The sequence below is a fragment of the Oncorhynchus keta genome, chromosome 2 (genome assembly GCF_023373465.1).
Source record: "Oncorhynchus keta strain PuntledgeMale-10-30-2019 chromosome 2, Oket_V2, whole genome shotgun sequence".
In the NCBI taxonomy this organism is placed as follows: domain Eukaryota; kingdom Metazoa; phylum Chordata; class Actinopteri; order Salmoniformes; family Salmonidae; genus Oncorhynchus; species Oncorhynchus keta.
Window position 1 is genome coordinate 22,870,509 of NC_068422.1, and position 20,165 is coordinate 22,890,673.

Sequence of the window (20,165 nt, forward strand, 5' to 3'; positions counted from 1 at the left end):
CATAGTGGCAGCATCATGCTATTGGTATGCTTTTCAGCAGCGGAGACTGGTAAGGATAGAGGGGAAAATGTTTGGCGAATATGCGCAACCTGTTTCAGAGAGCAAACAGACTGGGGCGAAGATTTACATTCCAACAGGACAATGACCCCAAGCATACATTCAAAGCAATACTGACATGGCTTCAGAAAAATGTGAAAGTCCTTCAGTGGCCGAGCCAAAGCTCTGTCTTGAATCCCATTAAATATATGTGGAAGGACTTGAAGATTGCTGTTCACCGCTGCTCCCCATCAAACTTAAGTCTGCAAGGAAGAATGGGAGAAAATCCCCAAATCCAGATGTGCAAAGCTGATACAGACACCCAAGATGACACAAAGCTGTAATTGGCACCAAAGGTGTTTCTACAATTTATTGACTCAGGTTTGTGAATACTTATGTAAATTAGATTTCTGTATTTCCTTTTCAAATCTGCAAATGTATATATTTTTTTAACATGTTTTCACATTGTGTGTGTGTGAGAGAGAAATCTTTAATACATTTTTAATTGAGGCTTTAACAAAATGTGGAATAAGTCAAGTGTGTCTCAGTTGGTAGAGCATGGCACTTGCAATGCCAGGGTTGTGGGTTCGATTCCCACAGGGGACCAGTATGAACAAATATGAAAATGTATGCATTCGCTACTGTAAATCGTTCTGGATAAGAGCGTCTGCAAAATGACTAAAATGGGTATGCATACTTTGAGGGTTCTGTAAGTAGATGGGGGACGCCATCTTTATTCATGTGTACTACATCCATTTCATATTTTATGTCCAGCAAAACTATGAAAAAAAAATCCTGCAATCCGTATATGTTACATATTTGTAAATGCTTAAGATCCCGTTCAATCACTTTAAATTTCATAGTCAAAATGAATTAATGCTTTGCAAAGTAACTGGCTTCTAGTGAACAAGGACGCAGTATGTTTTGATCATCAATGTGAGATGTAGCACATCCATTTGTAATAAAGTATTAATTCCAGTTTTGTAAAATTATATATTATAAACATTGCTTTGCTTATTGAATACAAAACAAATTCCAGCAAGTGTATATATAAGTGGTTACACAAATTAGTGCATCTCAAATTCCTTGCCACTTAGTGATCCAAGTTTTTTAACTTGTCTGATTAGTCTCTGAAAATAAATAAAAGATTGGCATGTTTCCAAACTGAATTGTTAGCTAGATACTGTATTTTAATACTTAAGGTAATAATTTTTAGGCCTACTTAATCAAAAGTACAACATACATTTGCTGTGCCGTTTCTTGTAGTTTCTGCTTCTTCGTCACAAAGCAGTGTCGGGAACATTAGTGCTTTTGGTAAACATACTTCTGAAATGTGCCTGCATTCTACCATGCAGAAACAAGTCTGAAAGGTACTCATTTAGTATTTTGGCTTATTAGAGGCACATGTGAATTACATCAGTTATAGGAGAAGAAGTTCACTTTGTTTAACCAAATCTCTTTTTTTGTAAATAACATGCTATAGAAGTGTTCAGCCACTTCTTTTGCGATTTCACTTGGTTTTGAGAAACCCCACCAGCAAGTTATTTCCTCATGCTCTTTCTACAGTTGCAGGGCACAGATAAAACGGCTCCAAAAACATATATATTTTTAGAAACGACAACACTCAGTATAGTGATGCATTTCTTTAGATGTTGTACACAAAAGTGTCATTAAACTTTATCGAATGTTATTCCATTTTGTTAACTTTGAGTGATACTTTCCGCGTTCAAGCATTCCCAGGTTCTCACCATAATGGGAATGAGAAAGCACACAAATGTAAATAAAAAAAGAGATTTGGTCAACAACAACAAATGTACTCGTCCTTTCAGACCGTTCAAGTGAAATAACATGACTCAAAACAAAAAATATGACTCCAGTCCTAATCACATCAGGCTCAGCCACTGTGTCACACAGAGAAACATACTTTAAAATTGTCTCATCAAGATATTCTTACTGCAGATTTGGAATGATATGCTCAGCTGCCCAAATGGTTTATCTATTGTAAGGGAATGTTGACATTTATCACAAGAACCTTAGTGTCACAGATATAACATCTCAAATCTCATGCTACACAAAGCGATATACCTTGTAGAATGTACACACTTGACATCAGTCACATGAGCTCAGAGGTTTCCTGGTAGTCTGAGCTGCGGGGAATTGAGTTAAAGCTGCGGCTGGGCCTGAAGGGGGGCATCTCACGTGGCATTGGAGGAGCAGCGCTGGAGGAGAAGGGCGTGGCACGTATCACAGACCCTCACTGGTTTTGGTGAGGCAGGGAGGGGCAGCTCGTTGTCAGAGCAGGCATTGCAGAAGATCTCCCCACAGTTTCTACAGTGGTGCTAGAGAAATGAGACATGGAAAACACCTCAGCTTATCTAGGCAAGAAGTACACCCCAAGGAGAAGGTGGGTTATGGTTTGCATAGTTGCTATTCTTGTTAATGTTACACTTTGTTGATTGCTGGTTCAGCATTGTCCTAATTAATTTCACATGAAAAATGTAATGAGTTTATCCTAACCTTTCTCCTAGAGATGGAGAACTCCTTTTCACAAAGTTTACAGTGGGTAGCATCTTTGTCCTTCAACCAGACCTGCCCTCCCTGGAATATGTTAGATAGGGCACTCATGGAACAGCACTGGCAAATTTCAACATGCTTGTTGGTAGTTCAGTTCAAATTAAATAACAGTTTTGCAGATGTTATCACAGGTGCAGTGAAATACTTATGTTTCTCACTCAAACAGTGCAGCAATACAATACACACAATCTAAAAGTGAAATAAATTCAGACGTTTCAATTAAGTTTTTTTCATCAGAAAATGTACTGATTGGATTGAACTTTCATTTGAACAATGATGTAGAACTCAAGACACTTACCTGAAGAGCTTTATTTGCCTCTTTTATGTCTTCGATTTTAAGTTTTGATCTAGATTAAGAAAAGCCAGGCATCAGTTAACTGAATTCATATCTCATATTATTAATTTAAAAATCCTTAACGGAACATTAAAACAGTAAGAGCACTAACTAAAGACCAGGAAGAATGAAAGGGGATCATATATGTGATTATAGCCCCTCCACAACATAAAATAATGTTGCTTCTGATACAGCCTTTCCACTTTTATCTTAAAAGGTACGTTGAGATTGCTGTAATTGATGAGGCCGAATTCCTATTTGAAAGAGACAGTGTTCGATAAAAACGTACATCAAATGAGTTTAAAATAGACAAGTACTCGCTGAGTTTGCAGCCTAGCTCCTCCAGGGCCTGCTCCTGTTCTTCACAAATCCCCTTCAGCTGGCTGTTCTCATCCTGCAGCCTGTGGAACTCCTGGAGAAAAACATGTGAAATCCATCAATCCACCGTGTGTATAAATACACTCTACACCTGTGACGCAACAGAAAATATGTTGAACATAATACTTCTTAATGCCACAATAAGCCCCACGAAGAACCCTCAAACCTTTTTAAGTCCATTTATTTGCTGGGCTTCAGCACTGAGCTGGGCGACGATGTCTCGTTCCCTCTCCAGGTCGTTCTGTAAGGTTTGCCGCCACTCCTTCTCAATCTTTAGGTCTGTCTCCAGCTGCAGCCTACAACAGGAACAAAATCCTGGATTACAGCCAGATTACTCTCCCTTAATCTTCATTTTGGTGCAGAGACAAACAATATATTTATTGTTTATAGGAATAAGTGCTAAGAGCTACTATAAATATACCGTATGTATGTGTACTTACATTTGTTTCTCTCTCTGGGCTATCTGCTTTTGGAGGCTGTCGGCTTTGTTGGCAAAGTCGTGCTTGAATTTGCGAGCTCCATCTTCTGCAGTCCAGCGATCCCGCTCTGCCTCTTGTAATCTGGTGTAATTCAAACCAACTGGGTAAAACTGAGGCTCCAATCACAAAGAAAAGGGGGTACAGGGGGTTGGGATGCAATGGGACAAACTGGCAGAAGAAAAAGGGAAGACCAAACACCTACAGGCAGGCAGGCCCCTTTGGAGGGAAGATGGCCAGGCAGTGGCAGGCCAGTTTAACATTTCCATGAACACACTCATGGGGCTAAAGATGGTGTGTTCACTACACTCAAAGACAAACGTAATGGTGCTGCCAATGATTTCATCATTCCACAACCACAATTTCAAAACATTTAACTTTATTGTTTCATGTGATAAACAATTGTTATACTTTTTATTGGCTATAATGAGTATAGTATTTGCTCTTACAGATATGTTTGAGTGTATTAGTTATTATAGTGCCACAATAATGGGATGCACTACAAAACTTCCTTTTGTGAAAGAAGCTTACCTTAACATTAGACTGATACAAAAACCAATGAACTGTTACTTTACAATACTGCATATGAACAAATCCCCTGCCTAGTGTTTGCTGAGAGTTAGTGGTTGTGTTTAAAAGCTCAGAAAGAGATGTCTTTAACAAGCTTGTATTGGTTCTCAGTGTCTGTGCTGGCACATTTTACAAATGACATGGCGAGTGTGCGTGTCTGGCTCAGCAAATCTTTATCACTATTGAGATCAAGTAGGCATGATGGGGGGGTACAGGATGATAGAAAGAGGTGTATCAATGTAGAAATGAAAAGTATGAGGGTAAAAGATGGAAGAAATAAAGGCAAGAAGGAAAGCAAAAAGGGAAAGAGGATGTCAATATCAGTGAACCTACATTTTACCAAAAACCTTAAGAAATTGTTAAGCAAAGCATCTCATAAAGATGTCACAAAGATGGCAAACCAAAGGAAGACAAAGGGAAGGATGGTCTGTGTTGACAGACGTGACAAAACTATGGTCGCATCACAACACAACCAGACTACAGCCAAGTCAATGTTCCAAATGATTGATACGGTGAAACATATATTTATAAAAAATACACCTACATGCAAAAAGAGGAAATACTTTGCATGCCACATTATGGCCCGGTTTCCTGCACTCAGATGAAGCATTTAATGTCCACTGAAAGCACTTTTTAGTTCAGGGCCAGGCTTAATCAGGGAAACCGGGCCTTAAATATTCATTCCAAATTATTTAAGAGGATCTTTAAGTCAACACCCTTACCTTTGCTCCAGCTGTTTCATGGTTGCTGTGATTTGATTGGTCTTCTCCTCCAAACGAGTGATCATGTCGTTCTTCTGTTTCATGCCATCATCAGAAGTCTGGTTGACAACACAAGAAAGCCCTCAGATCAGTATAGTCACTGTAAAATACCCTGCCGTCAAAGTATTCACACCCCTTGACATTTTCCACATTTTGTTGTGTTACAGCCTGAATTAAAACACACAATAACCCATGTCAAACTTGAATATGTTTTTAATTTGTAATCTATTTAACAAATGAATTAAAAATGAATAGCTGAAATGTCTTGAGTCAATATTGCTTGAGTCAACTATTAGTAAATCGGTCAAAAAAAATAAAAGCAGACATTGAATATCCCTTTGAGCATGGTGAAGTTGTTAATTACACTTTGCATGGTGTATCAATACACCCAGTCACTACAAATATACATGCTCAGTTGCCGAAGAGGAAGGAATCCACTCAGGGATTTTACCATGAGGCCAATGGTAACTTTAAAATGGTTACAGAGTTTAATGGCTACAATAGGAGAAAACTGTGGATGGATCAACAATGTAGTTACTCCACAATACTAACCTAATTGACACAGAGTGAAAAGAAGGAAGCCTGTATAGAATAAAAATATTAAAAAACATACATCCTGTTTGGAACAAAGCACTAAAGTAATACTGCAAAAAATGTGGCAAAGCAAAAACTTTTTTGTTCTGAATATAAAGTGTTTGGGGCAAATACAATATAACACATTACTGAGTACTACTCTCCATATTTTCAACCATAGTGGTGGCTGCATCATGTTATGGGTATGCATGTAACCGTTAAGGACTGGGGAGTTTTTCCAGGACAAAAAATGGAACATAATGGAGTTAAGCACAGGCAGAATTCTAGAGGAAAACCTGGTTCAGCTTTCCAACACACTGGGAGATGAATTCACCTTTCAGCAGGACAATAACCTAAGGCCAAATTTACGCTGGAGTTGCTTACCATGAAGACAATGACTTTTCCAGAGTGGCTGAGTTACAGTTTTGACTTAAATCTACTTGAAAATCTATGGCAAGACCTGAAAATTGTTGTCTAGCTATGATAAACAACTAATTAGACAGAGCTTGAAGAAATATGAAAATAATAAATGGGCAAATGTTGCACAATCCAGGTGTGGAAATCTCTTAGAGACTTACCCAGAAAGACTCCCAGACGTAATCACTGCTTAAAATGCTTCTATAAAAATATTGAGTCAGGAGTGTGAATACTTATGTAAATGAGACATTTCTGTATTTAATTTTCAATAAATTTGCTAACATTTCTAAAAACATGTTAACTTTTTCATGATGGGGTATTGTGTGGAATAAGTCAAGGGGTATGAATACTTTCTGAAGGCACTGTAACAAACAATATAGCCTACTCTATTCACAAAAGCACCATCAAAATGTGCCATACAAAAAGCTCCACAGTACCTGCATTTTTGTGTACATTTCCACATTGATGGCCTTGACTTCATCCAGCTGGTGGCGCAGGCCGATCAGTGTGTCCTGTTTTTCGTGAATGTCCTTTTCCAACAGTTTCATGGCCAGATCCATCTCCTGCTTCATGCTCACCTGTACCACCAACTCATTTTCCACATCCTACAGTGGGGTACAAGGACAGCAGCTGTCAGTCACCCCAAATCCTGCTTAACTGTAAACCACTGACCTTCCTTACACAGACAATGCTATTGACTGCACCTTGCAAGCAAAGATGACCATTTCAGAATGATGAGTTGGCTTACATTGGCAGTGTTGCCTCTATTGTATAGGTGAGGCAGGCTCCACTTTCTACTGTAGCTCTTCCCTCAGCCTGTGCCCCCTTAGAAAAAGTATAAAGGGGAAACAACTGGATGACAACTGACCTGGCGTAGTTGACACTCCTCCCTGAGCTGTCTCCTGGCCTCGTTGTACATCTCGTCAAGGCCCTGCCTCGACTGCTTATAGGTGTCCAGCTCCACATCCACGTCAACCTGGGTCACCTGACAGTGACACAAGAGGAGACATTAGTGGATTAGACCAGACCCACATGTCCTTAGACCACAAACACAACAAATGAGGAACATGTTGAAGTCTGACTGACCAAGACAGAGAGCGGGACATTGTAAAAGGCAAACCTCAAGTTGCTGCTGAGCTTTTATGAGAATAATAGTGTTCTCATTTCTAAGCTGATGGTTCTCCTCTTGCAGTTTGATTATGTTATTTTTTGCAATCGCCAGCTACAATGAAAAGAGGTTCAAATGAACACCAAATCAGATGTATAAAATGGTAAATGCTTCAGAATGTTAGTACAGTACTATTAAGAGAGAATACCATACCTCCTCAATGAGTTTAGAGTTTGTTTTCTCCAAGTTATCGACCCTCCCTTGTAAGCCGTGAACTGAAGAACTGTGTCAAAAAAACAACTGCTAATTTAGTGCCATTTCATATTTAGTCTCTCCCAACAGGCATTTGTAGAAACACACTGCATGTTCAATCAGACTTAAAAGTCCTCACAAAAGAACCTGAGTAGTCCTTTCATTGTCCTTTACAATTACATTTCCTGCCGTTGAACTAGTGAGCTTGAGTTCTGTAGTGTTTGAGGTTGTGCAAGGAACGTAAGCCAATACAACAGAAGAGACATCTGTACTTGCATAACCAGTGCCAATGACTAGGCCTAAATAAGAGCTGAAACACATGGTTGAACAATTATCACACCAACATTTTTTTCTCCAAAAATGATACAGTATGGTAAAGAAAATGAAAAATACTTAAGCTGCCTATTTAATTCTTCAACATAGTTCTTCTGGTCTAGGATGGCTGCTACTTGACCATTTCTATTGGGAAAACAAATCATGGAAGAGAAAATCTGTAAATTAGTCAACATTTATGTTCAAATGTTTCAAGCATACTATTATACTTCTCAGCTTATTCAAGACAAATAAAGTATAGTAGTAGATGTTTTAATGGGTATATTCCATCTCATTAAAGCAGTGATTGAGATTATATATATATATATATGTTCTGCATGGGAAAAATGAAGTCCCCATTGAAAAAGTTTGAATACCACTGCATTAAAGTAACAAGAGTATCTACTTTACCTTTCTCCACTTCTGTAGTCATCAATGTCATTTTTCAAGTACATTGAGAAATCAATGACCCCAACCTAAGAAATGTTAAACACCATTATTTAGAAATGTCTGCATAGACTGTGACCAGCATATTCCTTCTCAAGTTGGGCTGAGATAATTAGACTATAAAATGTCCACAACTACAATCTGAGCCGATTAGAACAGCTGAACAGTTTGCACTGTGACAGTTCTTCCAGATACTAGTCTGTTGGGATGAGACGAGTACATCTCCATGAGGTGAAAGGAACGCCAATCCTCTTTCAGCAAGTAGGACCCTGAATAACAGTGTCCACTCACTTGCCTAATTTAAAGGCTCACCTGTGTATCCAGGTCCTCGCCCTTGACACACAGGTTGGCATCGATCACATTGAGTCCCACCAGAAGGCCAACGATGACAGCACCCTCCTCCTCTACCATCACAGCAGAGTTGTCATAGAAATCACTGTGGGTACACACAAAGAAACGATATTTCACATTAAATTGTGAAAACAAATATAATTACTGTTTATACTAACCGTATATCTTTATAGAAAATGGCATGAGACTTTGACACCTCCTTTACCCATCTGAAGGTATTAGCGTCTAGCCTGCTGAGAGGCAGATGGTGAACCACTACTGAGGAGCCTCCCCTGTCTGCCTGCCCAAGGGGTGTGATTGGAGGTGAAACAGTGTGTGAGAAAAACAGTGTGAGTGAATTGAGACTGGAGGTACTTCCAGTACCTCAGCAGGTCCTTTCTGGTGATCAGAAGGCGGAGGTAATCAGCCAGCCTCTTCTGCATCAGGGCCAGACGCAGCCAGGCCCGAGCTCTGCCCAGTGGAGTCCTACAACAACAGAGCACAAACTGCAACTATTAGTCCAACAATCCATAGTCATATTATATCCCTATTTACATTCCAAGTGAAGAGGGCTCAATTCAATCCGTAGGGCTGAAGATCAGCGTTGTAGCACAATTGACATTTAAATTCAGAGTTCCCGTGTCAGCATTCACATTAAATGCTGCATCTGTCATTTCAATCGGAAATTACCTTTACATTTCAAACACGCTATAGTGCTGAACTTCGGTGAGGCAGATTGAATCAAGCCCTTAATCAAAAGGTGTGTGTGTGTGTGTGTGTGTGTGTACTTTAGTCCTGGTAGGTCCCTGACGCTGGCTGCAATCTCTCCTGCCTCAGGACACAACTTCTCCACCATCTCCAGAGGACCCCACAGTGACTTGTTGTATCCAAGAAAGGACTTCTTCACTAGGGTTGCAAAAACAAACATTGATCCTTATGCCATGGGTAATGCATGGGAAAGGGGAGATTGCATATTTGTATATCCAGCTGGTCCCGCCAAGGGCTGGCATTGGGGATTATGCAGTTGTTAGCTGCGTGTGAGTATGTGTGTGTGATTATGTATGAAATGTATGTATGTATGTATGTATGTATGTATGTATGTATGTATGTATGTATGTATGTATGTATGTATGTGTGTGTGTGTGATTATGTGTGTGTGTGATTATGTGTGTGTGTGATTATGTGTGTGTGTGATTATGTGTGATTATGTGTGTGTGTGTGTGTGTGTGTGTGTGTGTGTGTGTGTGTGTGTGTGTGTGTGTGTGTGTGTGTGTGTGTGTGTGTGTGTGTGATGTGATCATGCATATATGTGTGTTTGTGATTATGCGTGTATAGCTAGCTGTGTATGATTATGTATGTTTGTGTGATTATGTATGTTTGTGTGATTATGTATGTATGTATGTGTACAGCTAGCTGTGTGTGTGTGTGTGATTATGTGTGTGTGTGTAAGAAGCTGTGTGATTATGTGTGTGCGTGTGTGTGTGTAGCTAGTTATGTTTGATTATGTGCGTGTGTGTGTGTGTGTGTGTAGCTAGCCCGTTGTGTGTGTGTATGTGAGATAATGTGTGTGTAGCTAGCTATGTGTGATTATATAGATATGCATGTATTAGAGGTCGACCGATTGTGATTTTTCAACGCCGATACAGATTATTGGAGGACCAAAAAAGCCGATACCGATTAAATCGGCAGATTGTTTTTTTAAAATGCATTTGTAATAATGACAATTACAACAATTCCAAATTAACACTTATTTTAACTTAATATAATACATCAATAAAATCAATTTAGCCTCAAGTAGATAATGAAACATGTTCAATTTGGTTTAAATAATGCAAAAACAAAGTGTTGGAGAAGATTGTAAAAGTGCAATATGTGCTATGTAAGAAAGCTAACGTTTCAGTTCCTTGCTCAGAACATGAGAACATATGAAAGCTGGTGGTTCCTTTTAATATGAGTCTTCAATATCCCCAGGTAAGAAGTTTTAGGTTGTAGTTATTATAGGACTATTTCCCTCAATGCCATTTGTATTTCATTAACCTTTGACTATTGGATGTTCTTATAGGCACTTTAGTATTGATAGTGTAACAGTATAGCCTCCGTCCCTCTCCTCGCTCCTCCCTGGACTTGAACCAGCAACACAAGGACAACAGCCACCACATCGAAGCAGCATTACCCATGCAGAGCAAGGGAAACAACCATCCCAAGGCTCAGAGCGAGTGAAGTTTGAAACGCTATTAGCGCACGCTAACTAGCCAGCCATTTCACTTCGGTCACACCAGCCTCATCTCGGGAGTTGATAGGTTTGAAGTCATAAACAGCACAATGCTTGACGCACAACGAAGAGCTGCTGGCAAAACGCACGAAAGTGCTGTTTGAATGAACGCGCCTGCTTCTGCCTACCACCGCTCAGTCAGATACTTAGATACTTGTATGCTTGTATGCTCAGTCAGATTATATGCAACACAGGACACGCTAGATACTATCTAGTAATATCATCAATCATGTGTAGTTAACTAGTGATTATGATTGATTGTTTTTTATAAGATAAGTTTAATGCTAGCTAGCAACTTACCTTGGCTTACTGCATTTGCGTAAAAGGCAGTCTCCTTGTGGAGTGCAAGGAGAGAGAGGCAGGTCGTTATTGCGTTGGACTATTTAACTGTAAGGTTGCAAGATTGGATCCCCGAGCTGACAATGTGAAAATCTGTCTTTCTGTCCCTGAACGAGGCAGTTAACCCACCGTTCCTAGGCCGTCATTGAAAATAAGAATGTGTTCTTAACGGACTTGCCTATTTAAATAAAGATTAAATAAAGGTGTAAAAAAATAAAAAGTCAAAATCGGCGCCCAAAAATACAGATTTCCGATTGTTATGAAAACTTGAAATCGGCCCTAATTAAATCGGTCGATCTCTCTGTGTGTGTGTAGCTAGCTGTGTGTGATGGTGTGTAGCTAGCTATGTGTGATTATGTATGTATGTATGCATGCATGTATGTATGTACAGTGGGGCAAAAAAGTATTTAGTCAGCCACCAATTGTGCAAGTTCTCCCACTTAAAAAGATGAGAGAGGCCTGTACATTTTCATCATAGGTACACTTCAACTATGACAGACAAAATGAGAAGGAAAAAAAATCCAGAAAATCACATTGTAGGATTTTTAAAGAATTTATTTGCAAATTATGGTGGAAAATAAGTATTTGGTCAATAACAAAAGTTTCTCAATACTTTGTTATATACCCTTTGTTGGCAATGACAGAGGTCAAACATTTTCTGTAAGTCTTCACAAGGTTTTCACACACTGTTGCTGGTATTTTGGCCCATTCCTCCATGCAGATCTCCTCTAGAGCAGTGATGTTTTGGGGCTGTTGCTGGGCAACACGGACTTTCAACTCCCTCCAAAGATTTTCTATGGGGTTGAGATCTGGAGACTGGCTAGGCGACTTCAGGACCCTGAAATGCTTCTTACGAAGCCACTCCTTCGTTGCCCGGGTGGTGTGTTTGGGATCATTGTCATGCTGAAAGACCCAGCCACGTTTCATCTTCAATGCCCTTCCTGATGGAAGGGGGTTTTCACTCAAAATCTCACGATACATGGCCCCATTCATTCTTTCTTTTACACTGATCAGTCATCCTGGTCCCTTTGCAGAAAAACAGCCTCAAAGCATGATGTTTCCACCCCCATGCTTCACAGTAGGTATGGTGTTCTTTGGATGCAACTCAGCATTCTTTGTCCTCCAAACACAACGAGTTGAGTTTTTACCAAAAAGTTATATTTTGGTTTCATCTGACCATATGACATTCTCCCAATCTTCTTCTGGATCATCCAAATGCTCTCTAGCAAACTTCAGACGGGCCTGGACATGTACTGGCTAAAGCAGGGGGACACGTCTGGCACTGCAGGATTTGAGTCCCTGGCGGCGTAGTATGTTACTGATGGTAGGCTTTGTTAATTTGGTCCCAACTCTCTGCAGGGTCCTCCCGTGTGGTTCTGGGATTTTTGCTCACCGTTCTTGTGATCATTTTGACCCCACGGGGTGAGAGCTTGCATGGAGCCCCAGATCGAGGGAGATTATCAGTGGTCTTGTATGTCTTTCATTTCCTAATAATTGCCCCACAGTTGATTTCTTCAAACCAAGCTGCTTACCTATTGCAGATTCAGTCTTCCCAGCCTGGTGCAGGTCTACAATTTTGTTTCTGGTTTCCTTTGACAGCTCTTTGGTCTTGGCCATAGTGGAGTTTGGAGTGTGACTGTTTGAGGTTGTGGACAGGTGTCTTTTTATACTGATAACAAGTTCAAACAGGTGCCATTAATACAGGTAACGAGTGGAGAACAGATGAGTCTCTTAAAGAAGAAGTTACAGGTCTGTGAGAGCCAGAAATCCTGCTTGTTGGTAGGTGACCAAATACTTATTTTCCACCATAATTTGCAAATAAATTCATTTAAAAATCCTACAATGTGATTTTCTGGATTTTTTTCTCATTTTGTCTGTCATAGTTGAAGTGTACCTATGATGAAAATTACAGGCCTCTCTCATCTTTTTAAGTTGGAGAATTTGCACAATTGGTGGCTGACTAAATACTTTTTTTGCCCCACTGTATGTATGTATGTATGTATGTATGTATGTATGTATGTATGTATGTATGTATGTATGTATGTATGTATGTATGTATGTATGTGTGAGATTGTGTGATTGTGTGTGTGGCTAGCTGTGTGTGCAATTGTGTGTAGCTAGCTGTATGTATTCATTATGTAACAAACATAAATTATTATGCAATGAAAACATGTCCATAAGCTGATACTGTCACCATTATGAATAGGATTCAACTAGTTCTGCACCATCGTAACAATGAGTGAGTGAATACCTTTGAGGCCATGTTTGAGGCAGTGCTCCATGACAACAAAGAACTGCTGGAGTGGAGGGTAGTCGGAGTCCAGGGTGCGTCCAAAACTGAGGGCCGACTCAATCAGGCCTTTGATGCTGAGCTTGGCCATGTTCAGCAGGTTAGTTCTCTCCATCGACATAGGGTCCCGCAGAGCTAGAGAGGGAAGGAAACAGACCCACAATAGGGAGCGGTCAATTCAAACTACCTATAGTATGTCAACAAAGAGCCATGCGATTATGTTTTTCATAGTAGTGCACACATACATACAGCAAATATTGACATCTATAGTGCCCATCTTACAGTATTTCAACAAACAGTCACGGATCTCACATTTCATAATTGCCTACAACATGTGTTACACAGAAATCTTCGCCAATAAATAATATTTTCTGATCGATCAAACCAGAAGAAAAACATTGATCAGAAACAGTTTTGCACTGGCCTCTAGCTGGAAATATATGCAGGGTCCACAGAGATCCTATTAAATGACTTCTTACATTTCTAATATGACTTCTAATATGTAATTTCTATGTATTTTTTACATTTTATTTCACTAGGCAAGTCAGTTAAGAACAAATTCTTATTTACAATGACGGCCTACCCTGGCCAAACCCGGACGACGCTGGGCCAATTGCACCGCCCTACAGGACTCCCAATCACGGCCGGATGTGATACAGCCTGGATTCGAACCAGGGACTGTAGGACACCTCTTGCACTGAGATGTGCCTTAGACCGCTGCGCCATGCTTTGGGCAGTATCTTCTGCGTTTTTGAAAGGCCAGCAAGATATGGCAGCAGGCCTACAGTTTCAGAGTCTAGTGACGAACTAGTGCTCTATATATATATCTGTATGCAGTACCCCCCGATGTTTTTATGAATATTGCTCGCAACAATAGAATACTTGTATTTTTATTAACATACCAGCAGTAGAATATATTTCTAATGAAGTGAGCTTTATTTTTCAACTCCTAATATTGAGCAAATTATACTCACTGGAGTATCTGACAGCACTCGCAAACAGGCTACCATTACGACAAATGCCGCTGGCTGCTGGTAAGCTTTCTGGAATTGGACATAACATTTTTGCCAACACATGGCTAACCTTTGTTTAACCAGTTGCTCTTAGCGAAACTGTGTTTGGAGTTAGCCTATTTGCTAGAAAGGTCTGTTAGAATGTACACTTCCTGTTCCAATTATAATGTGGGGTGGTCAAAATAATAAAAAACTATCTACCAAATCTATTTACTTTAAAATATTGAGTACTTCTCCTTTCCATTATCATGATAAGACATGTTAATTAATTGTTTTGCTAACATATGATGAGAGTCCTTGGGTCGCAGGTTTGCCTGGGAGGGGGTCCCTGGGCAAGATAAGATTAAAGACCCCTGCACAATAACCTATCCTCAATCAAATCAGCACTCTCCCCATGTTGACAGAGCGAGCCACTGACAATAGGATAACATTTATGCAAATATTCAGACACATGGTAGAGCATGGCGCTTGCAACGCCTGTGTATGTCGCTCTGGATAAGAGCTCTGCTAAATGATCAAAATGTAAATTGGGCAAATGATGGCATTGAGTATGTTGCTATTCTGTTTCAGATCATAGTCAGTATGCTGTCATTCTGTCGCACCACTTCATGTGTGAGAGATCTATCCTTGCATTACAGGCCCAGTAATTCCAACTTCATACGAGATGCAGCGTGCCTGCATCACCCATAGTAACCGCAGCAAGCATCACATCTGGATCACGCTATGAGCCCGACCAGAGAGCACGAGACCTTGAAAATAAGTCCTTTCAATGTCTTTTGCTCATAGGGCGGGGTGTGGTTTCGAACCAGCTATTGGTCTGTAGAAAAACCACATTATCACCAGAAGGTTATCACAATTTAACAATATTGCGGTCCGCTATCACACACTATTGTGCCAGAACCCCCCACTAGCATCCCATTGGACTTTCCCTTATTGTGTACCGGAGTCCTAACTAGCTAGCTTCGCAGTCGTTAACATATCTACAAGAAAGCAGCGTTTTGTTGCATTACCGGCACCTACAGTAGTGTACAGGAGCAGCTCAGTCTCCCGCCTGTGTACAGCGTCCTTGCGTAAACATTTGCCAATATAAGTATAAAGAGGGGTTCCTGCAGATAAAGGAATGCCCACATGCAGGAACGCCCCGGAATGCGTGCCGCAATTACACCCTTCTTCAAATAGTCAATGAATGAATATGACTTGATTCTGATGCACAAGCGGAAAAATATATGCATGCTGCTAAATTGATTGTATGTTGCACTAAATCAACAATGACCGACATATGCATTTGATACTGTAACATGGAAGCAGGCACACGATGACATGACAGCTTTGTTGATTTATGCAAAAATCAAGAACAACATGATGAGCACATTACTCCAAATTACCTGGGACACTCCATTCGTTTACAAAAGATGTGGGTTCCGCTACCTTTGCCAGAACGTGACTGCTGCTTCCTGAAAAGGTCTCCGATGCTTTCCTGGCTAGGGCAAATATGGGCGCCTGCCATCTCCCATCCCCTGCCATCATGGTCGTGGTGCTCGCTTTTTCACCGGCCGATTTTTCTTCCTGTAACCTAAGGATTCCAAATACCTGAGACTTCTCCTTGTTGCTTTCTGCTTCAGCTAATGCAAGGTCTTGCTCTGCAGGTGTCGCCATCGTCGAAATATCATATGATTATGGACAATTCACCTGGCGACCATTGTTGCACAAATGTTTGGTTTGATAACATTGCTAAATTATCCAATGCCAACACTTTAATGTACAACACATTTCGTCTACATTCTACGAGTGAAGTCCGCTTTCACAGTCATCAATAACAAATTATCCCTTATTCGGCGTAGTGTAGAGATTTGTTTACACCCTACTGAAGCTGAATCCCTCAAGTCCGTAGGGTGGTGTCAAAAACGCTCACAAAACAAAAGCACTACGTAATGGAGAGCCATACTTGGGATTCTGCTACCCTCTACTGCTGGCTGGAAGAACTCCAGTTGATTATACATATACATGTTTCAATTCTTTAAACTGAGTAAAATGTTAAATATGATTAATTAAATGTTAGTCAAATATATATTTTACTAGCCTAGCTCTGTACAGTGTTTTCAGAAAATGGAAGTGATGATCAGCCATGTATATTTCTTGTCAACAAGTTTACAGAAATGTATAATCTTACTCATGAATTAAAAAATTAAGTCAGTAGATAAACGTGATGCATGTCCCTGTGAAGTTAATAATCTGAAATTGATAGTTTAAATAATTCAATATAGTCTTTTAGTAGGATTCCAGTGTCTCTAAAATAAATTGTGTTGTAGCCAATTGTCTTGTACCAACCACCATGTGATTGAGAAGAAAATATAGGTTATCTGCTTTTGTTTACCTTGACTGTTTGAAAATCGCTCCATGCTCTCACTATGAGTGATGCCCCAGCGATGTAAACTCTGAGGGGAATACATAGTGAAGATCACTTCGGCCCAAGAAGATCCTGGACACACCAAATATTTGTTCTGCGTTAAGAAAGGAGAGTAGTCAATGTGCTACACAATAGGAATGCCAACAGAAATTATCATTCATACAAAACCAACATTACTAGGGTTATGAACTTGTGGATATTTTAAATGTGAAATTTACAGAATTAAAGGGGGGAAATCTCGTTTATGTGCATGAGGGCCAACTGAAGGGAATACAGACAGTCAGTTTGCCATAAACCAACATATATAATAATGTGCACTTTATTGTCCTTAGTTTTGAACCTGGATCATAACACAGCAACTCATGAACCCATGGAGATTATCATTTGGTTTGTGTTATAAAGCAATACGATTATAACTGTTGTTCTTCGATACTGAACATTGTTCGGCAGAACAGCCTTCTTATATTCTCAGAAGCAGGACTATGTGGAGTCCATTGACAGTGTCAGTCATGTTTCTACTGTTCTCCTGCAGATTAGCCAGTCAGTGCTAAACTATCATATGACTAATTTCCTGCTGCACCCTCCCCTTCTGTGTCAGTCCAACATGGCCTGAGATTCTGTATGTACTCTGCACTGTAACATCCTCCCTTCTGTGTCAGTCCAACATGGCCTGAGATCCTGTATGTACTCTGCACTGTAACATCCTCCCTTCTGTGTCAGTCCAACATGGCCTGAGATCCTGTATGTACTCTGCACTGTAACATCCTCCCTTCTGTGTCAGTCCAACATGGCCTGAGATTCTGTATGTACTCTGCACTGTAACATCCTCCCTTCTGTGTCAGTCCAACATGGCCTGAGATCCTGTATGTACTCTGCACTGTAACATCCTCCCTTCTGTGTTCTCTTGTAGAATGTACACTGGACATATACTAATTGACATTATACACTGGTACTAAACTAACCGCTGCTGTCTGACTCTGCCAAATGGACCCCTGGATTCTACAGCATTACTAGAGTGACATAAAATTGTGACAACTTACCTCAGGCAGAGCAGCAACACACTATTTGTATTGGTTCAGCTGGGCTCAGACTGACTCAGTAACTCCAGACCTTCCCTGGCTGGGGCCGAGGCCTGTTGGCTGTGCTGCGTTGGACCTTGGTACCGAGGGAGTCTAATCCCTCTGCAGTTACAGGCAGAGGAGTGGGGATGTCTCTCAGAGGAACCACTTGGAGCACATAATACACATACGGGTAGCAGAGTAGAGGGGTCGATGAGGGCGGGGGAGGAGTCTCCCAATGAGAAGTGGAAGACATAGTTTTGCTGAGGGGGACGAACAAATTTACACAGACCAGCCAACCCCTGCCCTCTTGCAGTAATGCCGCGTTCAAAACAACAGGGAATTCAGAACTCGGAAATCTCCGACTTCAGTGCTTTCAAAATAACCGCGAACTCGAGAAAAAAAACGAGCGCCGACTGGGAAAAATCGTTTTGAACGGTCATCCAGATCGAAATTCTAACTCGAAATATCAGGCATCTTTCTAGAGCCCCAATTTTCGAACTGAAGATCACCGACGTCATGATTCGACCGACCTCTTTTAACCCCCCTCCAGAGTTCCCATTAGTCTTGAAAGTATAAATTACAAAGACATTCAGGCACCTCAGACACCTCTGTTAGAATGCATTACTATCTAAATGCATGCAACATACACATATTAAGATGATAGTCACAAAAGAGATCACCTAATATGTATCAGTGACAAATTCTGTAAATATTAATATGGATATTAATTTCAAATAATTTAGTCATATATTTGTATTATGTAGAAGCACATTGTTTTATGACATACAACAAAGAACTGCCCTTTTACGTTCAAATGGTTATCCAACTGTCTGGAAAATACATCCCGTTCTGTGTTTGCAAACATTGCCACACGAGGGCGTTGCGCTCAAATGGATGGCAGAATAAGAGACAAAAAAATACTCTATTTACATGTTTCGTATGAGTGCATTTCACACTACTTTTGGATTATAATTCGATTTTAAGGCTCGTATGAATGTCCTGCTTAATATGTTTGTGTCATCATCGCAAATCAGCTGCATTATACCATAATAAAAAACACTTGAATTGAATGGGCGCTGATGGCGATGGCGTTCTTACTGTCCCCAAGAGTCGCTTGCATCTGTGTGTGATGACAGTGTGTCGTGTACTGGAAAAGGGGCTATGGTCCGATCAGTAAAAAGTTAATATTTACTTTCCATTATGCTGTTCTATATTCTACCCAGGAGGTAGCAGTAGCTCCCAAGGCAAGAGTCATGGTACCAGCTCCTGCCATCAGATTGAGAATCTGTCGAATTTGTGTTGATAAAAGCAATGACGGATCATAATGGCAATGTTTGACCATGTGGTCAAACAGGGATGGTGGAAAGAAAACAAAATAATTTGTGGTTCCTATTCAGTCAGCTGCCAGACACGAACATGATCACACATTCCAACTAATGCACCCTTCATAAACCAGTGTTTGAACATTTTATTTAATGCAATGTAAGTGCCCTTTTGTTTAAATAACTTTGACTCAATGTAATATCTGTTTAAAGTCACAGGTTCTAGGCCCATTTCAAATGGAATGTTCTAGGCAGATTAAAAAAACTAAAATTACATTAATGTTAAAGGTTTGCAATAGGGATACAGTAAGAGTACACACAATGGCTTCAAATCAGCTACTCTGCTCACAGTTGTTGACCAAAAACAGTAACAAACTGTCCTGATGAAAGACAAAACAATTAGCCACTGAACTTACATATTAAGTTAAAACGAATTTTAAAAATACACAATAGATAAATAATCACCTTAAGGGAGTGCACCATCACACTGCTTGAACCCAAAAGCAAATCAACTAGGAACCAAAATGAGATTATTGCAGTGGCTTTACAGAACAATACACATACTGAATATTGGTCGACTCAAATACTGATGGAAATTCACGAGACAAGACATTGAATTGGGTTTAGAATATTTGAGGGAATGGCAATTAGGATTCAGGAGGGGAATGGGAATGGACTGGATGAAGCAGAGGGCAGCAGATGAAAGATCCAGGTAGTGGACTGGGCAGGGGCGCAGCCATGGATGGGCCTGTGAGGGAATAGGCCCTCCCACTTGGGAGCCAGGCCCAGCTAATCAAAATTTGTTTTTCCCCTTAATTACAGACAGAAATATTCCTCCGTTTCATCAGCTGTCCAGGTGGCTGATCTCGGATAATCCCGCAGGTGAAGACGCC

At 40.4% G+C, this 20,165-nt stretch overlaps 1 protein-coding gene across 5 annotated transcripts; it reads right to left on the bottom strand.

The window, feature by feature from the left end:
* Window positions 1–375: 375 nt before the first annotated feature.
* Window positions 376–18,148, bottom strand: rufy2 (RUN and FYVE domain containing 2). Of its 5 annotated transcripts, none has more exons than XM_052473778.1 (19): window positions 17,930–18,148; window positions 16,857–16,983; window positions 13,431–13,604; window positions 9,357–9,474; window positions 8,953–9,054; window positions 8,551–8,674; window positions 8,203–8,267; window positions 7,873–7,938; window positions 7,441–7,510; window positions 7,240–7,341; window positions 6,988–7,104; window positions 6,557–6,724; window positions 5,091–5,188; window positions 3,763–3,882; window positions 3,489–3,618; window positions 3,262–3,356; window positions 2,909–2,957; window positions 2,554–2,634; window positions 376–2,375 (listed from the first exon to the last, which is right to left on the bottom strand). In XM_052473778.1, the coding sequence occupies exons 2-19, from the start codon at window positions 16,930–16,932 to the stop codon at window positions 2,232–2,234; spliced, it is 1,899 nt and encodes a 632-aa protein (XP_052329738.1). In that variant the 5' UTR covers window positions 16,933–16,983; window positions 17,930–18,148; the 3' UTR covers window positions 376–2,231. The 5 variants fall into 5 exon arrangements, 4 of the variants coding, with proteins under 4 accessions (XP_052329738.1, XP_052329733.1, XP_052329727.1 ...); XM_052473773.1 differs by lacking the exon at window positions 17,930–18,148 and adding an exon at window positions 15,868–16,055; XM_052473767.1 differs by lacking the exons at window positions 16,857–16,983; window positions 17,930–18,148 and adding an exon at window positions 15,868–16,459.
* Between the last annotated feature and the right edge of the window lie 2,017 nt (window positions 18,149–20,165).